Source organism: Lepisosteus platostomus, chromosome 22 (assembly GCF_059453375.1).
Source record: "Lepisosteus platostomus isolate fLepPlt1 chromosome 22, fLepPlt1.hap1, whole genome shotgun sequence".
Taxonomy (NCBI): domain Eukaryota; kingdom Metazoa; phylum Chordata; class Actinopteri; order Semionotiformes; family Lepisosteidae; genus Lepisosteus; species Lepisosteus platostomus.
Window position 1 is genome coordinate 17,931,719 of NC_142632.1, and position 21,188 is coordinate 17,952,906.

At 55.8% G+C, this 21,188-nt stretch overlaps 2 protein-coding genes across 2 annotated transcripts in view; one reads left to right on the top strand and one right to left on the bottom strand.

Moving 5' to 3' along the window:
- Window positions 1-2,721, bottom strand: part of hip1 (huntingtin interacting protein 1) — a 47,769-nt gene extending 45,048 nt beyond the window's left edge. The window contains exon 1 of the mRNA XM_088615883.1: window positions 2,413-2,721. Within this exon, the coding sequence (XP_088472009.1) occupies window positions 2,413-2,529 (117 nt within the window). The 5' untranslated portion in view covers window positions 2,530-2,721. The remainder of the gene's footprint in view (window positions 1-2,412) is intronic.
- Window positions 2,722-3,043: 322 nt separating this feature from the next.
- On the top strand, window positions 3,044-21,005 carry pom121 (POM121 transmembrane nucleoporin). Its single transcript, XM_088615882.1, has 15 exons — window positions 3,044-3,467; window positions 3,793-4,694; window positions 5,747-7,033; window positions 7,445-7,660; window positions 8,749-8,916; window positions 9,145-9,225; window positions 9,348-9,522; window positions 10,144-10,235; window positions 10,778-10,857; window positions 11,209-11,333; window positions 11,879-11,978; window positions 13,011-13,307; window positions 13,431-14,780; window positions 15,758-15,865; window positions 16,175-21,005. The coding sequence occupies exons 3-15, from the start codon at window positions 6,483-6,485 to the stop codon at window positions 16,270-16,272; spliced, it is 3,441 nt and encodes a 1,146-aa protein (XP_088472008.1). The 5' UTR covers window positions 3,044-3,467; window positions 3,793-4,694; window positions 5,747-6,482; the 3' UTR covers window positions 16,273-21,005.
- The last annotated feature ends 183 nt before the right edge of the window (window positions 21,006-21,188 follow it).

Below are 21,188 nucleotides of genomic sequence, written 5' to 3' on the forward strand. Positions count from 1 at the left end.
TGTCATTGCAAATGCCCGCTGTCAACGAGGCTCAGGGCCCCCACAGCCCCTCCAGAGCCGTCGCCTCTCCCACACAGGAGCAGGGGAGGCACAGAGGCCTCACTAATCTGACCTAGTTTCATCTGCACAGGCTCCATGGAGTCTCTGCCCTCCCCAGACCCCGGCCTGGAACGGGCAGGATCCGGTGCTCTCCCTCAGCCAGCAGCCAGAGCAGACAGACCTGCTTCACCCCCTCATTCACATGCCTGCGACAGCAGCCCTGGGCCCACCCCCTGTCTGTCAGACCCCGGCCAGCTCCTGAGCTGCCCCAGGACTACCCAACGGGTAGCTGCAAGCACAGGAGCGATGCAAAAAGTAGAGCCAGTTTGAGCATTTTTATTTCTCTCCAATACTCATTTATAACACACCTCCTTACATTTTAACACTCTCTGTTTTGTTTGCACTGCCAGACCTCTGCTTCCTTTCCTGCTACGAGTCCAAAGGTTCAATCAAACAGATTCTTACTTTACTTCTAGGATAAATTTAATAATAGTAACAGTAATAACAGCCAGGAAACTCTGAGATCGAGTGCACCAGGACTGCGGAAACCGAGCCACGGTACCGCACTGGAAACCCTCCGTGCGCACCAGTGTTCAGAGCAGGAGGGAATGAAACGGGTCCTGCTGCTCCCACTGGGACACTCCCAGGAGCGGACAGGACTGAGGCCAGTGTGGTTGTGTCTGCTGTCACTGGCAGTTTAGAAATGAATCACTGATTATTTTCCCATGACGTAAGGCCATGAGGTACCGCTAAATATCTCTCACCCAGGCTCATCGCTGGGGCGGCCCGGGCAGAGCCACTCGCCCCTACTTCTCTTCCCAGCGCCAGAGAAGTCGAGGACCACCTCGTCCTTCGAGCCGACAGCCCTGACCTCTGACCTCCTGCTTCTCGCCCCCCCTCAGCCTCGGCGGGCCTGGGTCCTGAGGGGAGCTCCGAGTCCAGACCAGCACTCTTCCACGGCCCTCTGCTGCCTTTAAGCTCTGACAAATGCGCGAGATTACACAGATTAATTCGAGGGTGCTCCCGGCTGCAAGGCCAGACTCTCACGCCCTGGGCCTCCTGGGATTGCACTCCACGTGCCCCAGGCCTCAGCAGCGCCCTCTTCAGGACGAGCGCCTGCTGTCCGAGGGGCAGGAGGGGGGGGGTCAGAGGGCTAGAGCTCCGAAACAGCCCCTCCAGCAGGCCGCGGCTCGCCAGAAAAACGAGGCGCAAAGCGCGTGCACCCCGACCACCGCCTCCGGGGGGCCAGCCAGCAACATCCTGCAGCTGCTGAGGAGGCAGCCTGACCCCCTCTCCCCCAGCTTCACTCGGAGAGATTACTCCCCAGCAAACGGCCTCCAAACCTGACACTTTACAGCACACTGGAGCCCCCGCAGCACAAGAGCAACAGCACAGGTTCAGCAGAGTTACAGAGTACCAGTTTACCTCAACTCCTGCCAAAGCCACAGTTCTGAAGGCAGATAAGGGGATGAGGACACACCTGGTGATATTCCAGCCCTTCTGCTCTCGGCTCAAATTTACGTGCGCAGCTCCAGGGACCCGTCTGGGCCACAGTGCCCCTTCACCCTCTCACACACACAGCTGATCACCCCTGATCACCCCCTCGCCCCCAGACAAGCGCCCACAGACGTTCAGCACCAGTCAGGCAACACCCTTCTGCAATCCCTTCATATCAGGGATGCCAGATAAACGGTTCCCTTTTCTCCTATTAAACCCAAACACAATCATTCAACCACCTGCACTGTGCACACTGTGACTTCTAAAGCCAGCAGCTCACTTATAAAGCCCAGGGATCGTGAATAACTAACTCGCCAACATCCCGGTCCGTGCGCTTACTTGTAAATCAGCCCTTCAAGCCGCTCTGACAGCTAATCGCTACGGCCAGCTGACGGATCTCACAAGAACAGGTTAGAAGTCGTCAGGAACAGATATCGGAACTGACAGCAGTCGAGGAAAGGCGACGGCCCGTTCTCACACGGTCACTTGAGGCGAGTTTCGACAAAATCAAGCCGTATTGGTCCGAACCGAGGGCTCTGCCCAGACGCGCCCGCTCCCCCAGGACCGCTTTCGCGAGTGGCAGGCGGGGTCACCTGAATTTCCACGCCGGTCCGAGGCGCGACAGAGCACGACGCCGGGCCGGAGGGGCCGGGGGGGGCCCCGCTACGTCACTCCCCGGCTCGTGCCCCGCGAGAGCCGCTCGAGACCGGCTCGAGACCCGCTCGCGGACGCCCGCCGCGCCGCCTTTCCCCGGTTGGGACTGGGACGGCTGGGAAATCGCGCTGGGAACCTGCCGGCCCTCGCAGGAGGCTGCCCTGCCTTTTCCTCAGGACCCGTTACACGGAGGACCGCAAGCCCCCCGGGCGCCGCTCCTACCTGGCTGCGCTCGAAGCTCTCCCGCTCCGCGTCCAGGCTGCTGGCGCCCGCCCGGCGGCTCAGCACCTTGGGGATGGGGTTGGGGACCTGCTGTATGGAGCTCTTCACCCGGTCCATCGCGGCGGGCGGCTCCGGCGAGTGCGCAGCGAGGACGGAGTGCTGTTTTAGAATAGCACGACCAGGCAGTGAGGAAAAGTCCAAGCGCCCCGACGAAGTTTCTTCGCCACTCTGTAGTTCACAACTCTCCGCCCCGGGAGCTGCCTTCCAGCCTGCCTGCAGAGGCGCACCCGCCGCAGGCTCCGCCCACAGCGATAACCTGGCGATGTGATTGGCTAGTTTAATACAGTGGCCCACCCATTGCTCGTATTTCCGGCTTCTTCTTGGGCGGTCTCGGCGTCAATCTTAGTTTAGCCCCGCCTCTGGGATGATCGGAATGTCCATCGCTATAGTCCCGCCCAGAACCCCCCTCCCCCTTTTACGACACCCGTTGTTCCTGACGTCCAATTGGTCCATTTCCACATCAATCACCCAGCTACCCCGCCTTTCAGAGCTCAAATCTTTTACCTGATTGGTTGTTGACCCAGTTAGTCACTTGCGTCTGGGGGAAAAAAAACATTGGGGAACCATGTCTCATTTCAGTCTTAGGTTAGTAAGAGCTCTACTCAATAACATCCCCAAATTGTGCAGAATGTTCTATAAGTATTTGAGATAAAATGTGGGATTCTCTGTACGTTTCGGTAGGTTTCCAGTAGGGGAAAACTGCTCCCTAATGGCGTGGCGCGTTGTTGTCACGCCCTTATCCATGACTGTTTACATTGCCAGAGTTTGTGTACCGGCTGTAGATGCGGGCCCGTTACCGAGACCGGAGGCACTGTCAGTCTGACACGCTGGACACGGGCCTGTGTCCCGACACACCCCCTGGCGGCACCAGCACATCACTCAGTTCAATACCCAACACGGCTCTCGGCGGAGTCACCCAAACACGACCCAGTCTTTATTGTACCGAGCATATTCCTGTTCGCTGCGTCATCTTAAGCATCGCTGATCTCGCAACGGTGAGGGTGATCTTTAAATTGAAATGCTATCCGTCCTGATTGCGTTTCCTGGTCGGGCGAGGGAAGGACACTGATGGAGACAGTTAAAAATAGCACGGTATGCTCCGGAACTCATTCCAGAATCCACTTGAGACTTTTTTGCAGGATTCTGTACTGTGTATATAACCATGTTTTATGAATCAGGTCGCTGTCAAACAGTTTTGCATCAGTTGTGAAACTTTCATTTCCGTTCCAAGTTTTTTTTTTTCTACTTGCGCTTGCGGCACTTTTTGCCTTTTTCCCCCTTTTCTATGGTCTGTAAAAGTTTCCTCCTGTATTTGTCTAGAGTGGCCCAGGAAGGCGCTGCTTTCTGGGACTGAACCTGGCGGGTCCTGGACTGGTCCTGGACTGAACTCACCCCGGAGTCCTAGCGGGGAGCGCGGGAGGTGTGTCCGTTGGCCGTCGGCGAGATGGCGAGAGGACGAAGGAGGGGTGGGCAGTGCGAGGTCTCGGGGCAGAGACAGGGCGCGCTCAGGGGAAGCGGCCAGCTGAGGAAGTGAGGTGTCCCCTCAGAATTTCACAGCTGGCTGACAGAGAGCCTCTCACATCCTCCCTCCCTCCCTCCTGGCGGCTGGCCAGGGCCCACAGCCGTCCACACGCCCCCCCACCCAGGAATCCCGGAATCCCAGCACCTGCTCCGACTCCACCCCCATCCCACCCTGTGAGTGTCCACTGCTCTCCTGGTCCTTCAGCCCCCTTCACACTGGGCTTTAGTGTAGCCCTGTGGTGGCCCCCCAGCCTGCATTGCGCTTGACCGTACCTCTGTGCCTCGCACTGTTCACACCGTGCTTCACCGGGCTGTACTACTGTACGGCTTTACTTCTTACAGGTGAACCAAAGTGCGTCTCCTTGCACAATAAAGCAGAGGAAACGTTCTGTTTATCCGTCTTTCACTTTTCCAGAGTGGAGTCATCTTCTACACGTTCAACTGCCCACTCCAGCCTCCAGCGCAAAAAAAGCCTTTTGACAAACAAAACCTTTTTGTCCTCACAAAAGCACATCTAGGGCTCTTCAGTAGCTGGAACCTTTTCCTCCCCTCGGGACAGAACAATCATTTCAGCACCGTCGTTCTGCAGCAGGCCTGTGAAAGGTCCCGCACGAGAGCTGTGGAAATCCTGCGGGATTACAGAACAAAAACCTTCAAACACTGAACCCAGAAGGATTGTTTGCCCATTACAAGCATTCAGGGTATGTACAGGAGTCCCAGAGGATATGGCTCCCCAAGTCCTAAGAGTTTCATTTTTCAGGACTGTCTTGTAGGTGAAGTTATGGGAGTTCCCAGTGCCCACACTCGCACTTCTCTCTAGCACGTTGAAGGAAGAAGGGAACGTTTTATTGTCCCATTAGAGGACAGCTGTCCATGTCACTGAGCCACTATACAACCCAGTTCAATGAGAATGATTTGTCAAAATACAGTGCAGCGTAAGGAAACATGGATACTGTTAAAGTTTGTTTTTGTCTGGAACGCAAATTCTCCTTCTGAATTAAGAAAACGTAAGAGCATTGCAATTAAGGCGAGTTGAACTGCTTAGGATTTCTACAGCAAACGTTTAATTTGGAGTCCCGTGGATGTGAATGTGCTGCTAGTGAATTTGATCCTTTTTGCTCAAAAACACTTCTGCCAGTAATTAATCTCCCATTTCCAGTCATACTCCTGGCTGCGTCCCAGGGCCCGAAGGAGAGAAAGTGAGACAGTGCTATCTGCTGCCTCCCCTCCAGCCATAATAAATCAGTGTCTGTGTTAGATCACAGCCCAGTGAGAGAGCACCGTACTGCAGTATTTCAATGTGTTAAGCTCCTTTAACATAGCTCTCAGGCCATGCTTTGGCCCCATGAGCACTAGTAGGGGGCCTGCTTACTTCAATTAACATGTAATCATCCCAGATTAGTGCTAAATCCTGGTCTGTGAAACTGCAACTCACTGCTCCTTACAGTATAAAGGCAGACTAAAGTCCACATAACAGTTCTCAGGTTTGCTGTGGTCCAGCAAACAGAATAGTTCTGCATCAAACCAGTGTATTATCTGGACCCAGATCTCTCTCAATGAGAAGAAATGCAATTCACATTTTCTGGGGCTGTAAATTTAACTTATCTCAATCGACCGACAGAAATGTGGGATATGCATGATAAAGTTAGGCAGTATCCTGGTAATTCCTGGGGCAAAAAGTTTCCCTTTGGAAGTAAGGTTACATGTTTTTTTTTGTGTTCGTAAACGCTTTTCCTGACACTCCACTTTACAGGTAATGGGGATCCCCTCTACCACCACCAGTGTGCAGCCCCACCTGGATGATGCGCCAGAGCGCTCACCACACACCAGCTCTCAGTGGGGAGGAGAGCACAGTGATGGAGCCAGTTCAGAGAGGGGGGTAATTAGGAGGATTGGTAAGGGCCAATGGGAAATTTGGCCAGGACACTGGGGTAACACCCCTAATCTTTTCGAGAAACGCCCTGGGATTTTTAATGACCACAGTCAGGACCTCGGTTTTACGTCTCAACCGATGGTCGGGGTCTTTTTACACTCGAGTGTCCTCGTCACTGCTGGCATAAAAAATGAGTTTCACCCTGATCACACCTGATTCTCTTGAAAGTTATAATTCTAATCAGGGAAATTGCATCCTACAATCGTGCTGTTGCCACAATGCTTTGTAGTGCATCTGTCATGCGTGGTAGTACTGCTGCACCACGCAGTGAGAACACTGAAAACACTTTCTATGGTGCTGCGGTAAAAGTTCAAGAGGAATCACAATATAAATAACCAACTTGACGGTGAATCGGCCGACGTGCAACCCCGCTTTTGTACCCACTGTAGAACCCGCTTCGTCGGTTTAGGTGACTGTGGACAGAGGTCAGCCCCTGGCCGGGCACAGGCCGGCTCCCGGCGCCTCTCCTGCCCGCCGAGCGAGACCGGCCCCCCCGCGCGCCCCGCGCCCGGCAGGATTATGGGATATTAAAGTCCTCCGGCGGCGCGCTGCCGCCATGTCTCCCAGAGAGAAGCGGCGGATCGCGCTGATCTCTGTGGCGCTCCTGGCTGTCGCGATTTTCTGCTTCGCTCTTTATTACATACCGACTTTCCTTTACGTGTTGTTCATCCTTGGAGTGTGCACTGTCGCCTGCTTCTGCCACGCCGGCGGCCCGTCCCAACACACCAGGCTCGGCCCTCAGCCTCGGCCTGCCCTGGCCATCCCGCCGGCGCTCAGACGCTGGTTGCCGGGCAAGACCGCGAACGGCGTGCCCTCGGCGGGCCGGGTCAGCTCCCGGGGCCACCAGGGCCGCCCCGGCAAAGGCGAGCTTGGGGATTCGGCGGCGCCCAGAGGCGAGCGGCGCTGGGAGGTCCGGGGCGCTTTTCAGAAGGAGGCAGAAGGCGGCGGCAACGGCTCGTTTGTGTTCAGCCCCCGGGACCTGCTGATGGGGAGCTACCTCAGTAAGGCGGACAGCCCCGGAGCCGGCGGGGCGAGCAGGGAGCTCCGGGAGAGGCTGGCTCGGCCCAACCATGCCGTGCACACCCCCAACAGGAGACTGTCATTCGGGTAAGACCCAGCCGGGCGAAGCGGCTCAACCTCTGTGCTTTGCTACTGCGGAGAGTGAGACGGCGCTGTGATTAAAATAAATCGGGTTTGTTCCTAAGTGCTACAGCGCCGGTCTGCTCGCCTCTGTTTAAAGCCAGCGGCGGGGTTTCCCTCCAAGATTTGAAAATGTGGGAGTTGCTGCTTCGCCGCGGTCCGGCCTCTCCGGGGGGGCTCGGCTGTCGGACCGGGCCGGCTTGGTGCAGGAGGGCTGGAGATGAAGTGCCCCGAGATGTTTGGGCAGCTGGAGCCCTAGGGGGGGGGCTCCGCGACCGGACAGGAAGTGGGCTGACCCGGACGGGCCGGACGCAGACGCTGGCGGGAGGTGCGAGCTGCGTGCGGTCCGGTGACGGTCTGTCGCTCTGTGTGCTGCAGGGACAGCCTGGGCGCGGCGGGCCGCTTCAGCATCACCCCCCAGCGGCACTACCCCCTTCAGCAGCCGGGCTGCCCCTCGCTGGGGCCGCTGCCCCCCGTGCAGTGGGACGGCTGCCGCAGGAAGAACGTCCTGACGCCACGCAACTCCCCGGCGGCGCGCAGCCCCGTGACGGTGAAGATCGCCCGGCCGGAACCCAGCCGGACCCGCTCCCCTCTGTGAGTATGGGCCTCTCCGGCGCCAGAGCCACTGCTGCCACGTGCTGTCCTGATCGTGGCCCTCCGTCCATTGTCATCCCATACAGTTCAGAGTTGCAGGGGAGCTGGGGTCTGTCCCTCCCTGTCTATACTCCCCTTCGCCACAGGACACGCTCGCTCTGCCCCCCTCGCACGCACGCTCGCTCTGCCCCCCTCGCACGCACGCACGCACGCTCTGCCCCCCTCGCACGCACGCTCTGCCCCCCTCGCACGCACGCTCTGCCCCCCTCGCACGCACGCTCTGCCCCCCTCGCACGCACGCTCTGCCCCCCTCGCACGCACGCTCTGCCCCCCTCGCACGCACGCTCTGCCCCCCTCGCACGCACGCACGCACGCTCTGCCCCCCTCGCACGCACGCTCTGCCCCCCTCGCACGCACGCTCTGCCCCCCTCGCACGCACGCTCTGCCCCCCTCGCACGCACGCACGCTCTGCCCCCCTCGCACGCACACACGCTCGCTCTGCCCCCCTCGCACGCACGCACGCACGCTCGCTCTGCCCCCCTCGCACGCACGCACGCTCGCTCTGCCCCCCTCGCACGCACGCACGCTCGCTCTGCCCCCCTCGCACGCACGCACGCACGCTCGCTCTGCCCCCCTCGCACGCACGCACGCACGCTCGCTCTGCCCCCCTCGCACGCACGCACGCACGCTCGCTCTGCCCCCCTCGCACGCACGCACGCACGCTCGCTCTGCCCCCCTCGCACGCACGCACGCTCGCTCTGCCCCCCTCGCACGCACGCACGCACGCTCGCTCTGCCCCCCTCGCACGCACGCACGCACGCTCGCTCTGCCCCCCTCGCACGCACGCACGCACGCTCGCTCTGCCCCCCTCGCACGCACGCACGCACGCTCGCTCTGCCCCCCTCGCACACACGCTCGCTCGCTCTGCCCCCCTCGCACGCTCGCTCTGCCCCCCTCGCACGCACGCCAGGGCCATTTTTCCCAGAAGTCAGTTTACCACCAGCAGGAAACCCACATGAAACACAAACTCGCACAAACCAGGTCCAGAAGGGTCTCCCCTTCTCACACTGTTTCTGGACTGGCTGCAGGTTTGACCGGCTGTCCTCTCCGCTGACCGCGCTGGCTCCTGGGCTGGGGGCCTCGGTGGACCCCTGCTCGAAAGAAGCCGTCCTGACCGCGCTGAAGGAGGGGCGCAAGAGAGAGGTGGAGGAGGAGGAGGGAAGGAGCTGCAGTGAGGGACAAGAGAGCAAGAGAAGGTGTGTGCGGTTTTCGTCCACACCCGTGACTGTCTGACAGGACTGCAGCTCTTCATGTTGCTGTTTCTCATTCTTTCATTCCATTGTTAACAGTCTCGGCCATTTTCTCCACCAGTAAACAGTTGTCTTCAAGTCGTGATGCCCTTGTGTGGAGTGCCCGGGAGGTGTTGTGTTTGGCGTTATTGTTGCCTGTCCTGCGCAGTAATGGCGCTCTGCCCTGTGTTTCAGGAGGCACGACAGCAGTGGGAGCGCCCACTCGGCTTTTGAACCACTGCTGGCCAACGGGGTTCCCTCCCAGCTGGTGCCCAAGTAAGCGTCTGCACTGTAGGCCCTCTCGCGCTGCCCGTCCGCCTTGCCGTGATCCGCCGGCCCCGGCTGGTCGCCGCCACGCGCCTGACTTCCTCTTTCCCTCCCTGTCCGTCCCCCCGCAGGCCGGGGACCCTGAAGCGCGGGGCGAACGCCTTGCTCACGGACGAGGCCCTCATGAAGAGATCTCGCACGTCCTCGGTCAGCTCCCTCAGCTCCGGCCTGGCCCCCAGCGGCGTGCTGGGCTCGGCCCGCAACCCCATCCTCAGCTCCTACAGCTCGTCGCGGGGCTGCCTGCAGGTGAGGCGCCCTGCCCGGCGCTTTCGGATGAGAGTTTCGAGTGCAGCGGAACCGCTCATGTAAAGAGTGGCTCCTATAGAGTCCAGAATACCACGAGCATCTGCAAGAAAGTAATGCTGCCCACTAGTTTGTCTTGGGGGCTGCTAAGAGAGGAGCTTCATAGAGCGCAAGGACTTGTTCCAGGCGTTCCCAATAATTATTTTGCTTGCAATTAATTTGAATGTCATTTTCATGTTACAGCAATACAAACCTTAGCAGTCCGCGCCCACGTAATTAACCGAATATCTTTGACTGCCAAACTTGGACAACTCATAGCAACTGAAATCAGCTGGACCCGAGTCCAGTTCCTTTGCTATCTTTACTTGTTTGGAAAGCTCGTCAACACGAGGAGCCGCTGGGGCTCCTGAGGGTCTTAAGCAGTAAAGATGTGCTTTTTCAGAGCAGCTTTTCTTGCTCCGGTACCCAGACATCGCTGGCTGAGCCCTGAGTCTCGTGACGTTTCAGCTGTGGCTGGGATTCTCCACTGCCTTGGCCGTGGACCTCATGAGGTCATAGAGGCCCTCAGGTCATGGGGTTTCACAAAAGGAGGAGGATCTCAGTGACTTGTGTGTGTATTTTCAGCAAAAGAAGACCCCAGCTCTCAGCCTATCCCCCTTGTCCAGCCCTGGCTCCTCACGCTCCCAGACCCCAGAGAGACCAACCAAAAAGCTCAGGTAATAAAAACCACTTTTTGACCATCTCATGCCTAGCTAAGGAGGGATCCAAAACCTAACCTGTAGGAGCTCAGGACACATTATGTGCAACAGCGGCTTAATTTCTTAATCACTAATATTTGTCCGACACTTACTTGCGCAATCTGGGCTGTTTGTACTCTGTTCAAGGGTACAGCAGCAGCGTCTCAGCAGTGTTTGAATTCTCAACCTTAGTCTAGTCATTTGTCCAGGACCCTGAGCACAGCTCCATCTTTCTGCTGCTTTTGCTGACATTGAATGCAGCTCAAAGCAAACAAAGGCCCAAGAAATGGGTCTGTAGCTCTTTGATGAGGTGCTTGTGAGGCCTGTTTGTGGACAGCAGTTGACAACGACCTCACAGGTCTCTGTTCCACATCATTCGCTGAAGAGCTTGTGCTATGAAGGGTAGAGCTGAATGACCGAGCAGGTTTAGAATTGTGCTTTACTGTTGAAGGACAGCTGCCTGTGTTTCATGCTGTCAGTTGAACGTTTGGTCTTGTGTGTGGCATTTCTGTCTTGCGCAGGGAAGAGGAGGCATTCTCGTCCACCTTCTTGTCCGCAGCCAAGTCGGACACGACCCCGAAGAGCCAGGCCAGAGAGACAGGTCAGCCCCATGTAGACACTGGCAGGTTTTCAGCACGTTCTCGCTGATAACCAGTTGTTTTCCGTATTTTTAAGATTCCAAAGGCAACTTAAAAGTTAATGGTGTGTTTGAAACGTATTGAAATTGTAGATACAGTTCTGACACTGCAGTGCTAAGCGTTCTGACGGTAGAATGAATCGAACTTGTGAGTCGCACAATGCAAGAACAGTCTGTACTTTGTGAGGCAGTGTGGACAGCCACAGAAAAGAAGCTGCAAGATGACAGTACGGGTCAGGTCAGCAGGACCAGGAGACCCAGAGCGTGCAGCAGAACAGACACGCTCACCCCCTGTTCCTGTGCCGTCTGCTGCAGAGAAACCCTCACCGGCGCCCACGGTGCCCGTGGCGCCCTCCTCACCGGCCTCGCGGGGCGCGGAAGGCAAGCGCAAGCGCAAGATCCAGCTGGTGTCCAGCCGCAGGGGAGACAGCATTACCCTGGTAAGGTGTCGACAGCGCGCCCCAGCTGCATCTGTGTGGCACCGAACCCCTGAAGCAGAGATGGAAGAGCAGTGTAGACCTTTTCGGTGTTGTGCAGCTGTCCGGCGGAAGATAAAGTTAGTCTTCCCGGTTCCAGTGGTGGGCTGTAGAACTGTATCCAGCTAGTTGCAGCAGAGAGGGTGACAAGTGTCACTGCTGCAAAGAAACTTTAATCTTTTCTCAACTCCCACCTCGTCGGATGTTTGGAAGAAAGCCTCACATGCCTGAAGATGCTCCATAGCCAAAATGCCGTTCTTGTCTTTCTACGTTTCAGTTTGCAATTAACCTCTTCTTGTTCCTTTACTTCTTGCACACTGATGCATCTTGATACGTTGCCCCAGTCGATAAGCTGTACCTCTTTCTAGGTACTGATTTGACGGTTATGCTTTTTACACTGTGCACACTATAAAGTAACTGCGGCTTAGGTCTGCTGTGATTGAAATATGTTGAAACACTAAGCCCTCACACGAACACCGGTCACGTTGTCCGGCCTGTGTTCTTGGCAGCCGCCGCCCCCTGAGCTGGGATACTCGATCACTGTGAGCGACCTGGATTCGGAGAAGAAAGCAGCTCTTCACAGGATCAGAAAAGTCCTGGAGGAACCTGGTGAGTCTGGGACACTGGAGCTGATCCTCTTTCCATACATCACCGGCCCAGTCTTTACACACGTTCGCGTTTTACCGAAAATGCGCAAGAGACGATTTGCGATGTTGCTCGCTTTTTTTTTGGCCACTCAGTATGACACTGAATATTGAAGAATCATTAACTACTAGCTTGTCTGTACAACAAATTGACAAGCTGATCAATACTGCTCTGTTTTTGGCAGTTCATGAGCACATAAGGTTACAAACGTGACAAGGTAATCTAGCCCAATAAATCTCATCCAGTCGCATTTCTTCAACAGGATGGCTGGGTAGATTGTCCCATACTCCAACAACCTCTTCTGCAAAGAAATGCCTCCCGTTTTCATTTTCAAATGCACTTACTCACAGTTCTCAACTGTGTCTAGTTCATGATTTGCTGCTGGTTATGAAGTTCATTGACTTGTCTTATATTTGGGTATTTCAAGTACTTCAATCTAAAAGACTAAAAAGGTTCCTTTAAACTAAGAAGAGTAGGACATTTCTTTAAGCCTTCCTCTTCTCTGGAACAGTCCAGGGTTGCAATATTTTTTTTGTAACATTGCAGCTAAGACTATACTCAGTATTTTTAGACAAAATGTAGACATACTATTGTATTACACAAATGTAATATCATTCCTCTTGAAATTTAACACTTTTAACAATGCTTTCTAACTATGCCCATTTTCAGCTTCCCCAAATTGTCTAAAAGACACACTTGTAAGTCTCTCACAGGTATTATCTTTTAGTCCACTGTTCCCCACTTTGCATCTGTAGCTTATTTCTGTAAACTGCGTGTTACACTCTGTACTTGTCAACATTAAGTACCTCCTGCCAGGTGTTTCTCTGCTCAAGCCTGTTTAAACTCCGGTCCTACATACCTGTGTATGCTCAGCCAACTACGACAAAAGAAAACTCAGATTACTTATGTGGAAAGCAAAAAAGTGAAGGCAGACGTCTCTACTAACCTGGCTAGTTAAAACTGTCAAGTAAGAGTGCACTGATTGTCTCATTTCAGAGCCAGCCAAACCCACGCCAGCCCCTGCTGTACCCCTGTTCTCGCAGGCGGCAGTGTCTGCTTCCTCCCCCTTGGGCACTGCCAGCCTGTTGCTCTACACAAGCACCGCCGGCGCCCCAACACCCCCTTCAGTCAGCATCGCGGCTCCAGCCAGCAACCCAGGCATGGCCAGCATACCCCCCTCTTCCTCCTCCTCCAGTGGTGTCGCTCCAGCCTCCAGCACGGCTGCCAGCCCCCTGCTGGAGTCCCTGCGGAAGATGCAGAACAGCCCTGCACTGAGCACTGCCCCCAACACAGGTCAGCGCCCCCTGCTGTCGGGGTTCCACTTAGCGAATACAAGAGCAAGTGCAAAGCAGTGACGGGCGACTCGAGCCGAGAATCCTTTCTTGCTGATTTTTCCCGTATTCTCTTTTTCCACAGGCTCTCCTGCAGCTGGTGCAGAGACGCCAAAGGCCCCCGTGGTGACGTTCAGCATGAGCAGCCCTCCAGTCCTGGCTTCTTCGATCCTAGTCGCTGCCCCGGTGAAGACGGAGCCTGGCCCCGCCCCGGCCCAGCTGCCCCAGCCTGCAGCCTCTGCCAGCCAGCCCTCGGCTACCCCGGCGGCGCCGCCCGCGGCGAGCTCCGGCAGCCAGACGGGCGCGCTGAGCTTCGGGATGGCGAGTACGGCGCAGCCCATGGCGGCCCTCTCCTTCGCCACCACCACCACCACCTCCGCACCCAACGCCAAGCCCCTCCTTTCCGCCTTCAAGCCTGTTTTTGGGGCACCGGCACCAGCTGTCACCAGCAGCTCGGCGGCGACCACGTTCAAGCCGGTGTTCGGGGGCAGCACGGCGAGCAGTGCTTTCGGGCAGCCAGTCGGGACGACCGGCGGTGCAGCGACGACCTCCTCGGCGACCGCGGCGACCAGCGCAGCCTCCATTTTCACTGGGCTTTCCGCCAGCACGTCCGCCCCTGCGTCTGGCACCCAGACGCCGGCTAAGCCTGCTTTCGGGAGCTGGGGCGCAGCAGCCAGCGGCAGCACAGCCGCCCCGGCCAGCACCGCCGGCGGCGCGTTCCAGTTCGCCGCCGCCGCGACCGCCGTCAGCGCAGCCCCCACCTTCAACTCCTCCGGCTCGGCGTTCCCGTTCGGCAAGCCGGCGGCCAGCACGGCGCCGGCTCAGAGCGCACCGCAGGCCGCCTTCACCTTCGGCCAGGGTTCCAGCGGCCAGACCCCCGCGGCCGGCGCCTTCGGCAGCTTCGGGGCGCCGCCCGCCAGCACTGCCCCGGGCCCCGCGGCGAGCCAGGCCACCTTCGCCTTCGGGAAGCCCTCCTTCGACGGGCCGGCCACGTTCGGCAGCGCGGCGCCAGCGGCGGCAGCCAAGCCCTTCACTTTCGGGGCCAGTGGGGCAGCAGGGGCCACCCCCTTCAGTTTTGGGGGGGCCACCACCACCACGGCTGCCCCCTCCTTCGGGACTCCCAGCCAGCCGGCTTTCGGCAGCGGCTCCACCGGCTTCTCCTTCGGCACCACGACCGCTGCCGCTGCTGCGCCGGCCTTCGGCTCCACCACGCAGACCTCCGCCCCCCTGCCCGTCCCCACCCCCAGCTTCTCCTTCGGAGCTGCAGCCGGCGCTCAGGCCAGCGCGCCCCCCGCCAGCCAGGGCGCCCCCCAGCCCACTGCGGGCTTCAGCTTCGGGGCGGGCCTGTCCAGCGCGCAGTTCGCCGCCCCCGCTGCCCCGTCGCCGGCCTTCAGTTTTGGGGCCAGCAACGCCAAGGACAGCAAACCTGCCTTCGGTGAGTACGCCGAGCGGAGAGCCTCTCGGCCGCAGGTCCAGACTGAAGTGATCCTGCCTGGGGTAACGGTTTTCATTCAGTCAGATCTTGGGGGCGTCGGTTTTTTTATGAAGCTTGTGAAGTGTGCAGTCTGTTACTCCAGAGGACGCTTAAGGGATTGTTGTAGGTTTTCAGGGTTACGATGGTCCTGCTGTGTTTAAGGGCAGCAGTATAACCTGATTTCAGGCAGCGCTGTGTGTAGCTCTCCAGCCCTGTGTCGAGCACATCCAGGTCAGGTGTATTCGTGCTAATATTTGGCATGGGAGGCATGGGATTTCTTTATAAAAGCCAAGCTCTGAGCGTTTGTTTAAAAGGCCTCCGGTTTTCCCCAGGGATCAGCCTTGGGAAAGCGGGCTCTAATTTTGGCGGCGGTCAGTGTGCGGGGGCCCCGTGGGCCGGCTGGCTGCAGGGCTGCGTCCACTCGTTGCACCGGCTGGCATGAACCGCTAGCTGGGTTCACCCGCCACGCTGCTGCTGCAGACCGACCCGGCCCAGGTCACCTGTCTGCGCAGAGGAAACGCGATACTTCGTTTCCGTGCGTTTTAGTTTCCGCGTTCTGCGCGGCTCTTAGGGTGTTGGGAGGAGAGAACTTCCTACCGAGAGCTGACGGTAAGCATGGCTGACCTGGCCTGTAGAGTCTCCGTGAAGGGCGTCGGAGCGGAGGGGCGCTGGCACATTCCTTCAAAACTGACACGGGAGACGCTGTTGGTACCCGAAACATATATTTTTTTTGCTAGTTTGAAAAAGCTCGATCTTCGTTCTGCACATTCGGCCATCCCGTTTCGCTGCGCTCTTGGAAACGGAAAGTGCTGGGGGGCCACTGGTGAGGGTCTAGAGCAAGCCCCCTGCCTCTGCTGCTGTGTGTGGTAGCTCAGGAGGCGGAGAGGCCACGGGGAGCCGTGTTCCAGGCTGATGGAAGATGTGCTGTCTTCCCCCAGGGACTCCGACTCCGGCTTTTGGGCAGAGCTCCTCTGGAGGACCCCTCCCCTTTGGGAGCCCTGGCACTCCAGCCCCAGGCTTCGGCGGCCTAACATCCACACCTTTTGGTAAGTGCAGCCCTAGTGCGTCTTCCTGCAGTTCCCATTGCCTCTCTCCAGCACACTGCGTCCTGTGAGCTCTGCCTGTGGATCTGCAGAGCATCAGGCATCATGCAAGTTCACAATCAGTAGACGTCCCTAACCAGATGAACCGTGTTTCTGGTGCTAGAATTGAGTCTTGAATGTGCGCTTTTGTTGCAGAGGGCATTCCGGTGCTTCATAGGAGTATTGCAGCAGCTGGGAGGGCTCTATTGAGCCCTGGTGTTAAAAGATGAGCGTTTCTAGTGCTTGACGTCCTGTCACCTCTCTCTACGGCAGGCGCCACGCCAGGAGCCTCCTTCTCCATCGGCTCTGGCTCCAAGTCCTCTGCCCGGCAGCGACTGCAGGCTCGGCGCCAGCACCCGAGGAAGAAGTGAGGAAGGAGAGCTGCCAGCGATCTTTTCCGGGCCCTGGCATCAGGACGTCCCAGGCACAGACCCACAGGATGGCTACTTGGCAGAACTGAGCTGCTACCAATGTTGGATTTCCAACTCGACCCCGACGCCCCCACACGCCCTGCGTTGCCTCTTGGGCCTTGCAGAGGTTTCACAGAGGAGCGGGCAGGAGTTTCTGCACCGTCTGTCTCGGCGTCTGGGGTCTTTGGAAAGGGGCCAAGGGGTTGGGGATTTGGCACCGCAAACGATGACACACAGTTTACTTGAACAAAGCGTTTCAAACCCGGACTGGACTCTGTACATGTCTGCCCTGCCTCTCTCACCCTCCACCTTGGTTCTTTCAGAACTGTGCTGTTTTTTTCTTCCGGAGGTGCAGTGAGAGGCCAGTCCCTGTCCTCGTCTCTCCCCTGCTTGGCGAAGGCCTTACCGCAGGGGTGGGGCTCAACCACGGTTCATCCCATCTGCTCAGCTGGAGTGTGAGTTTGTGTTGAAAAGCAAATCCCTGAATAACTGATCTTCAGTGCTGAGAAAGATTGTTTTTCAATTGGATGGATCAGATCCTTGGGACCTGTGAATTGTTTTGTGAAGAGATTAGAGTGGCGTTTCACAGCTGGGCAGATGATTTCTTTCTGAGGTGTACAGGGCATTCGAGATCATGCCCGATTCCTAAGGTGGGCGATTCTGGTGAAAGATTGCAGGAACATTGAGTGCTGCCAATTGTTACAGGACCGTGGTCCAAAACTACCCGTTATTTGTTCAGCAGGGTCCCCAGGCGAGGAGTGCTCTGGGACGAGGACAGGCAGGCAGGACAGCAGTGAGCCTGCGCTCGTACAGTGGTCAGTTTTATTTCAGGGTGCAGGTGAACATACTTGATCCACACATTTACCCACCTAGTGACTTTAGGTTAATCGGTCTTAAAAAGTTGAGTTTTTGAGCTTTTGCTGCTGGGTGTTGAGGAGGTATTGCGTAGCAGTTTGTCACAGATGCAGGCGGGCCCCTGGGAGAATAGGTCCTCTTCCGTATTGTGGTGTCTTTCGGGAAGGGTGATACAGCTTTGGTAAGACTGCACACCAGGCGTTGATTCTTTTCTACAATGTTCAATGCAAAAAAAAAAAAGCCCAATCCGAATTTTCCTCTGCTGGGGGGAAATAAAAGGACTGGATGTCTTTTAAGCGGGCATGGGGCCGAGGCGCAGGCAGTCTGCGGGAGTGCTCCTGCTATAGCCCCTGCTGGTCCAGGCTCGTCCGCGATGATGACGGACGTGGCCATGATGCTTTAGAGGAGCCCGACTTTCTTCTTCACCTGCCCCTGCACTGCTTCGCTGTCTAGACTACCTCTTGTACTTTTGGACAGTTCCTTGCCATCCCCTTGTGCTGGCGTGTGTGTGTGTGATTTAACGGCACAGTGATTTTATTCGGGTGTTTCTTCTTTGGCATCACCGCTGTTCGTACAAACTCCCTGCAGCGCCTTGTTCCTGCGGTCGCTGGCTGGCCTGCCCCCTGCGTGAGGCACTCGCATGTCACATGGGCTCCCCAGCTGGAGCACAGACGCCAGCGAGACTCCACACGGCGCGTGGTGGACCTGCGGGAGGCAAGGCGGGACACGGCCCTGGACCACAGAGCGGATCTCTTGGGTTCTTTGAAACGCCGATTGGCCCAGCTGTCCGTTAGGTCGAGCTGAAGCAGCATCGTGAAGCGTACAGGTACCTGGAGTTGGTCATCTGCCTTTAAAAACACTTTCTCCTCGTAACACTCAGTGGTTTTGTATTTTTTTAATGACTGATCACCGCTGGTGAAGTGTCCTCGGACGCCGGCGGTTTGCTCTCGGTGAGTCGAGTTTGGAGGAAGGTGCAGTGAGTGGCGGCACATTGGTAGTGCCGGACACAGGGTGGGGGCAGGGGGCATGAATCGGGAGAAAATTGGGTGTACTGAAGTGTTTTTATTTTGTATTCATTGTAGCTCAGAGGCTACTTCATTTTTTTTCCTTTTTTAAAAAAACCTCAAGTGTCTGTTTTGCGTGCGTAAGGTATTTAAACGGAATGCTTGATCTCGGCAGCTGTCTCGTCTGTGCCGGAGGCCGGGCTTGTGGGCGGTGCCGGGCTGCACCGGGGGTCAGGGGGTCAGCAGCCCAAGCCAGGGGGATGTCAGTCTTCAATACCGCTGCTATGTGCTTGTCCTGCCAACAGCGCTGCTGCTGGTTCATACTGTGACTCGGCCTTCATCAAGGGCATCGCACTACTGGAACGGGACTGTCGTTCTCGGCAAGTTTTTTCCATAATGGTGTGGAAAACTTGAGTGATCTGTTACAGTAACCTATTGCTAAGAAATTTTGTTTTTGGCTATTTTTTAATCGCTCAGACGGGAAATCTGCTATCTCTCGTTTCTGAATACGCCGCCTCAGCGGGGTTTGGCGCTTTGTGCTGGCGTTTGTGCGAGAAGGCCTTGTTACCCACTGTGGGCTGCCCAGAAGACACTGTTGTGATACGATTCTTCGGCAGAGGGGATGCAGACCTTACAAGGCCTGTGTGCCTTCAGTCAGTGGGGATATTTCTGGGGTCCTCTTCAGCTGGCGGTAACAGCCCAGAGAGCCATGCAGAGCTGAAGCCCCCTGTGCGTTGGGCTGAAACACTGAAGACACGCGTGAGGCCGGCCTGGGGATCAAGCCGGTCGTGGGAGAGGCTCGCTAGTGGTGTCCACAGGCCTCCTGCTGACCCGCGCGGACAGTGGGGCTCAAACGCCCCCCAGGAGCCTGAGACTGGCCCGGCTGGAGGACGAGCAGGCTGCTGGGTTTGTGACAGAGGGGTATGAATGTGTGTGAGGGGTGATTGGCAAAGCTAAATTCAGGCAATGAAAGGTACAAAATGATAAAAACAATAAAAGCTCTATTTTTGTATTAAAGCAGATTGCCTTCTCTAGAGTTCCTTCAAGCTTGGCTCACTGAGGCAAGATGTTTACAAGGGGGTAGGATTTTTTTTTTCTGGTTATTTTTTTTCCTTCAGTAGTTGGGAGGAGAAAACTTTTTTTTTCTTAAAAGGTGTGCGTCTGTAGATGTTCTACTTTCAAATGTGAATGAGCTCTGGTCTGCAGTTGTGAACTACTGGTGTCTGTGTGTTGTCTGAAAGGGTGAGGGCTCGGCTGCGAGGGCACAGGAGAGCAGCTGCTGCCACTGCACAGCCCCGCATGCCGCAGGTCTGGGGCTAAAACACCGACCGTGAGAAGCAGCTGACATGTTAGGGGTACAAGTTTTAGAACTTGCTCTACCGTAATATGTAAACAACACGCAGAGAAATATGCATGTTTGAGCTGCTGCAGTGGATTGTGGTGCAGTGAAGGAGTTGGGCTACTACCAGCTCAGAAGGGCAGGTGCTCCTGGTTTGTCCCAGTCAGAAATGTGGGCAGGTGACCAAATGGGCTCTGCTGCTGCTGCTTCTGAAGAGTCTCTTTTTTTTTCACACCCTTTGAGTGAATAATACAGTGGGACCGGGATCTGTCGACCCATCCTGCCCTCCTCTTATTGTAAGTTAGGATTGACCCTGGAGGTTCACCATCTGGGGCTGGTATCAGATCTGGTTAGTCACCCCTTTTTGTAACACGGGCTGAGTCAGGGCTCTCTAGCTCAATTCCTGCAGGGACTTGTCCATTCTGTGTTTTTTTACAACCTCTGTAGTCAATGAAACCTAATTCTTTCATAAACAGGAATTCTCCTAGAGTTTTACACAGGACGTTTATTTCAGTACAGGTACATTATGAAGCCCTCTAGGGCCAAGTTATGCAGCGAAGTAGATCAACAATAGATCTGAGAATGTGAATAAAAAACAAAACGTTGAAGATGACGAGCTCTGCAGCAATTGAGTTTGAGATCCCTGGTTTAGCGGTTTGGGTTTTGACTTCGTACAGAAGGCATTCCTACACTGGACTCCTGGAGTGGAACTAGACGGGGAAAATGTCAGTTTGATTCTTCAGAAGAATACCATTTTTAGTTTAAGCTTCCATTCCCGGAGATCATTTTATTAGTGTAGCTATGTGCGCTGGTAAAGTTTTCAAAATGTGAGCACAAACAGTTGATTTCCACATGGTAGGCTGTGCTAGTTCACTGCATATATGATTTTCCCTAGACCTGTTTGACCTCTCCCCATCCTGATCCAAAAAACCAGCCCTCCCCTGTGGTTAAGATTAGCTTTGTAAATAAGTAGAAGTGTGGTGCCGATGACTGATGTCTGTCTGCCCAAGGGAGTCTTGCTTTTAATCGAGGTAGCCAAAGTTGAAAGGCTTTCATTTTTATCCCACGTGTTCCAGTGGTCTATTTTTTATTTGCTTAATTGTAGAATAGGACAAATAGGACTGATTCAAATGTCATAGAGGGAAGCTTTCCTTCCTCTCAATCATGCGGCGAGCGGTGCAGCACAGTTCCTATAAAACAAGATGCAAAACACTTCTACATCCGATGCCAGTCCTTGGTCTTACCCATTTAAATGGCACTTCTCACAAGGTTTGAAAGCTGGATTTCCTTGGGACGCGAGCATGAGCCTTTTCTTCCTGTCTGCGCAGATGTACGTATGTTTGTGTGGCTCTGTGCGGTTTTCCTTGGAATTCGTTTTTCTATCATTCCTCTTGGGATTGTGGAAAAGGAGAATGAATGTGCAGACCTGGGCAGTGTAATATATTTTCTCTCTGCTCATTATAATGTCATTAAAAATTAAATGGTTTTAAATAAAACTGGTGTGCTGGTGTGTGTGGTTGGATTCACAGTGGAGGGGTTCATATGTTCACAAAGGTGATTATTTTTCCAGCAGGCTTCAGTTCACTGTATTGCAGTCATTGATACACACTGGGAGACACACTGGTCTATAACCTGTACTGTATTGCAAGTCTCATGGCAGGGCGATTTCGCTGTAGTTT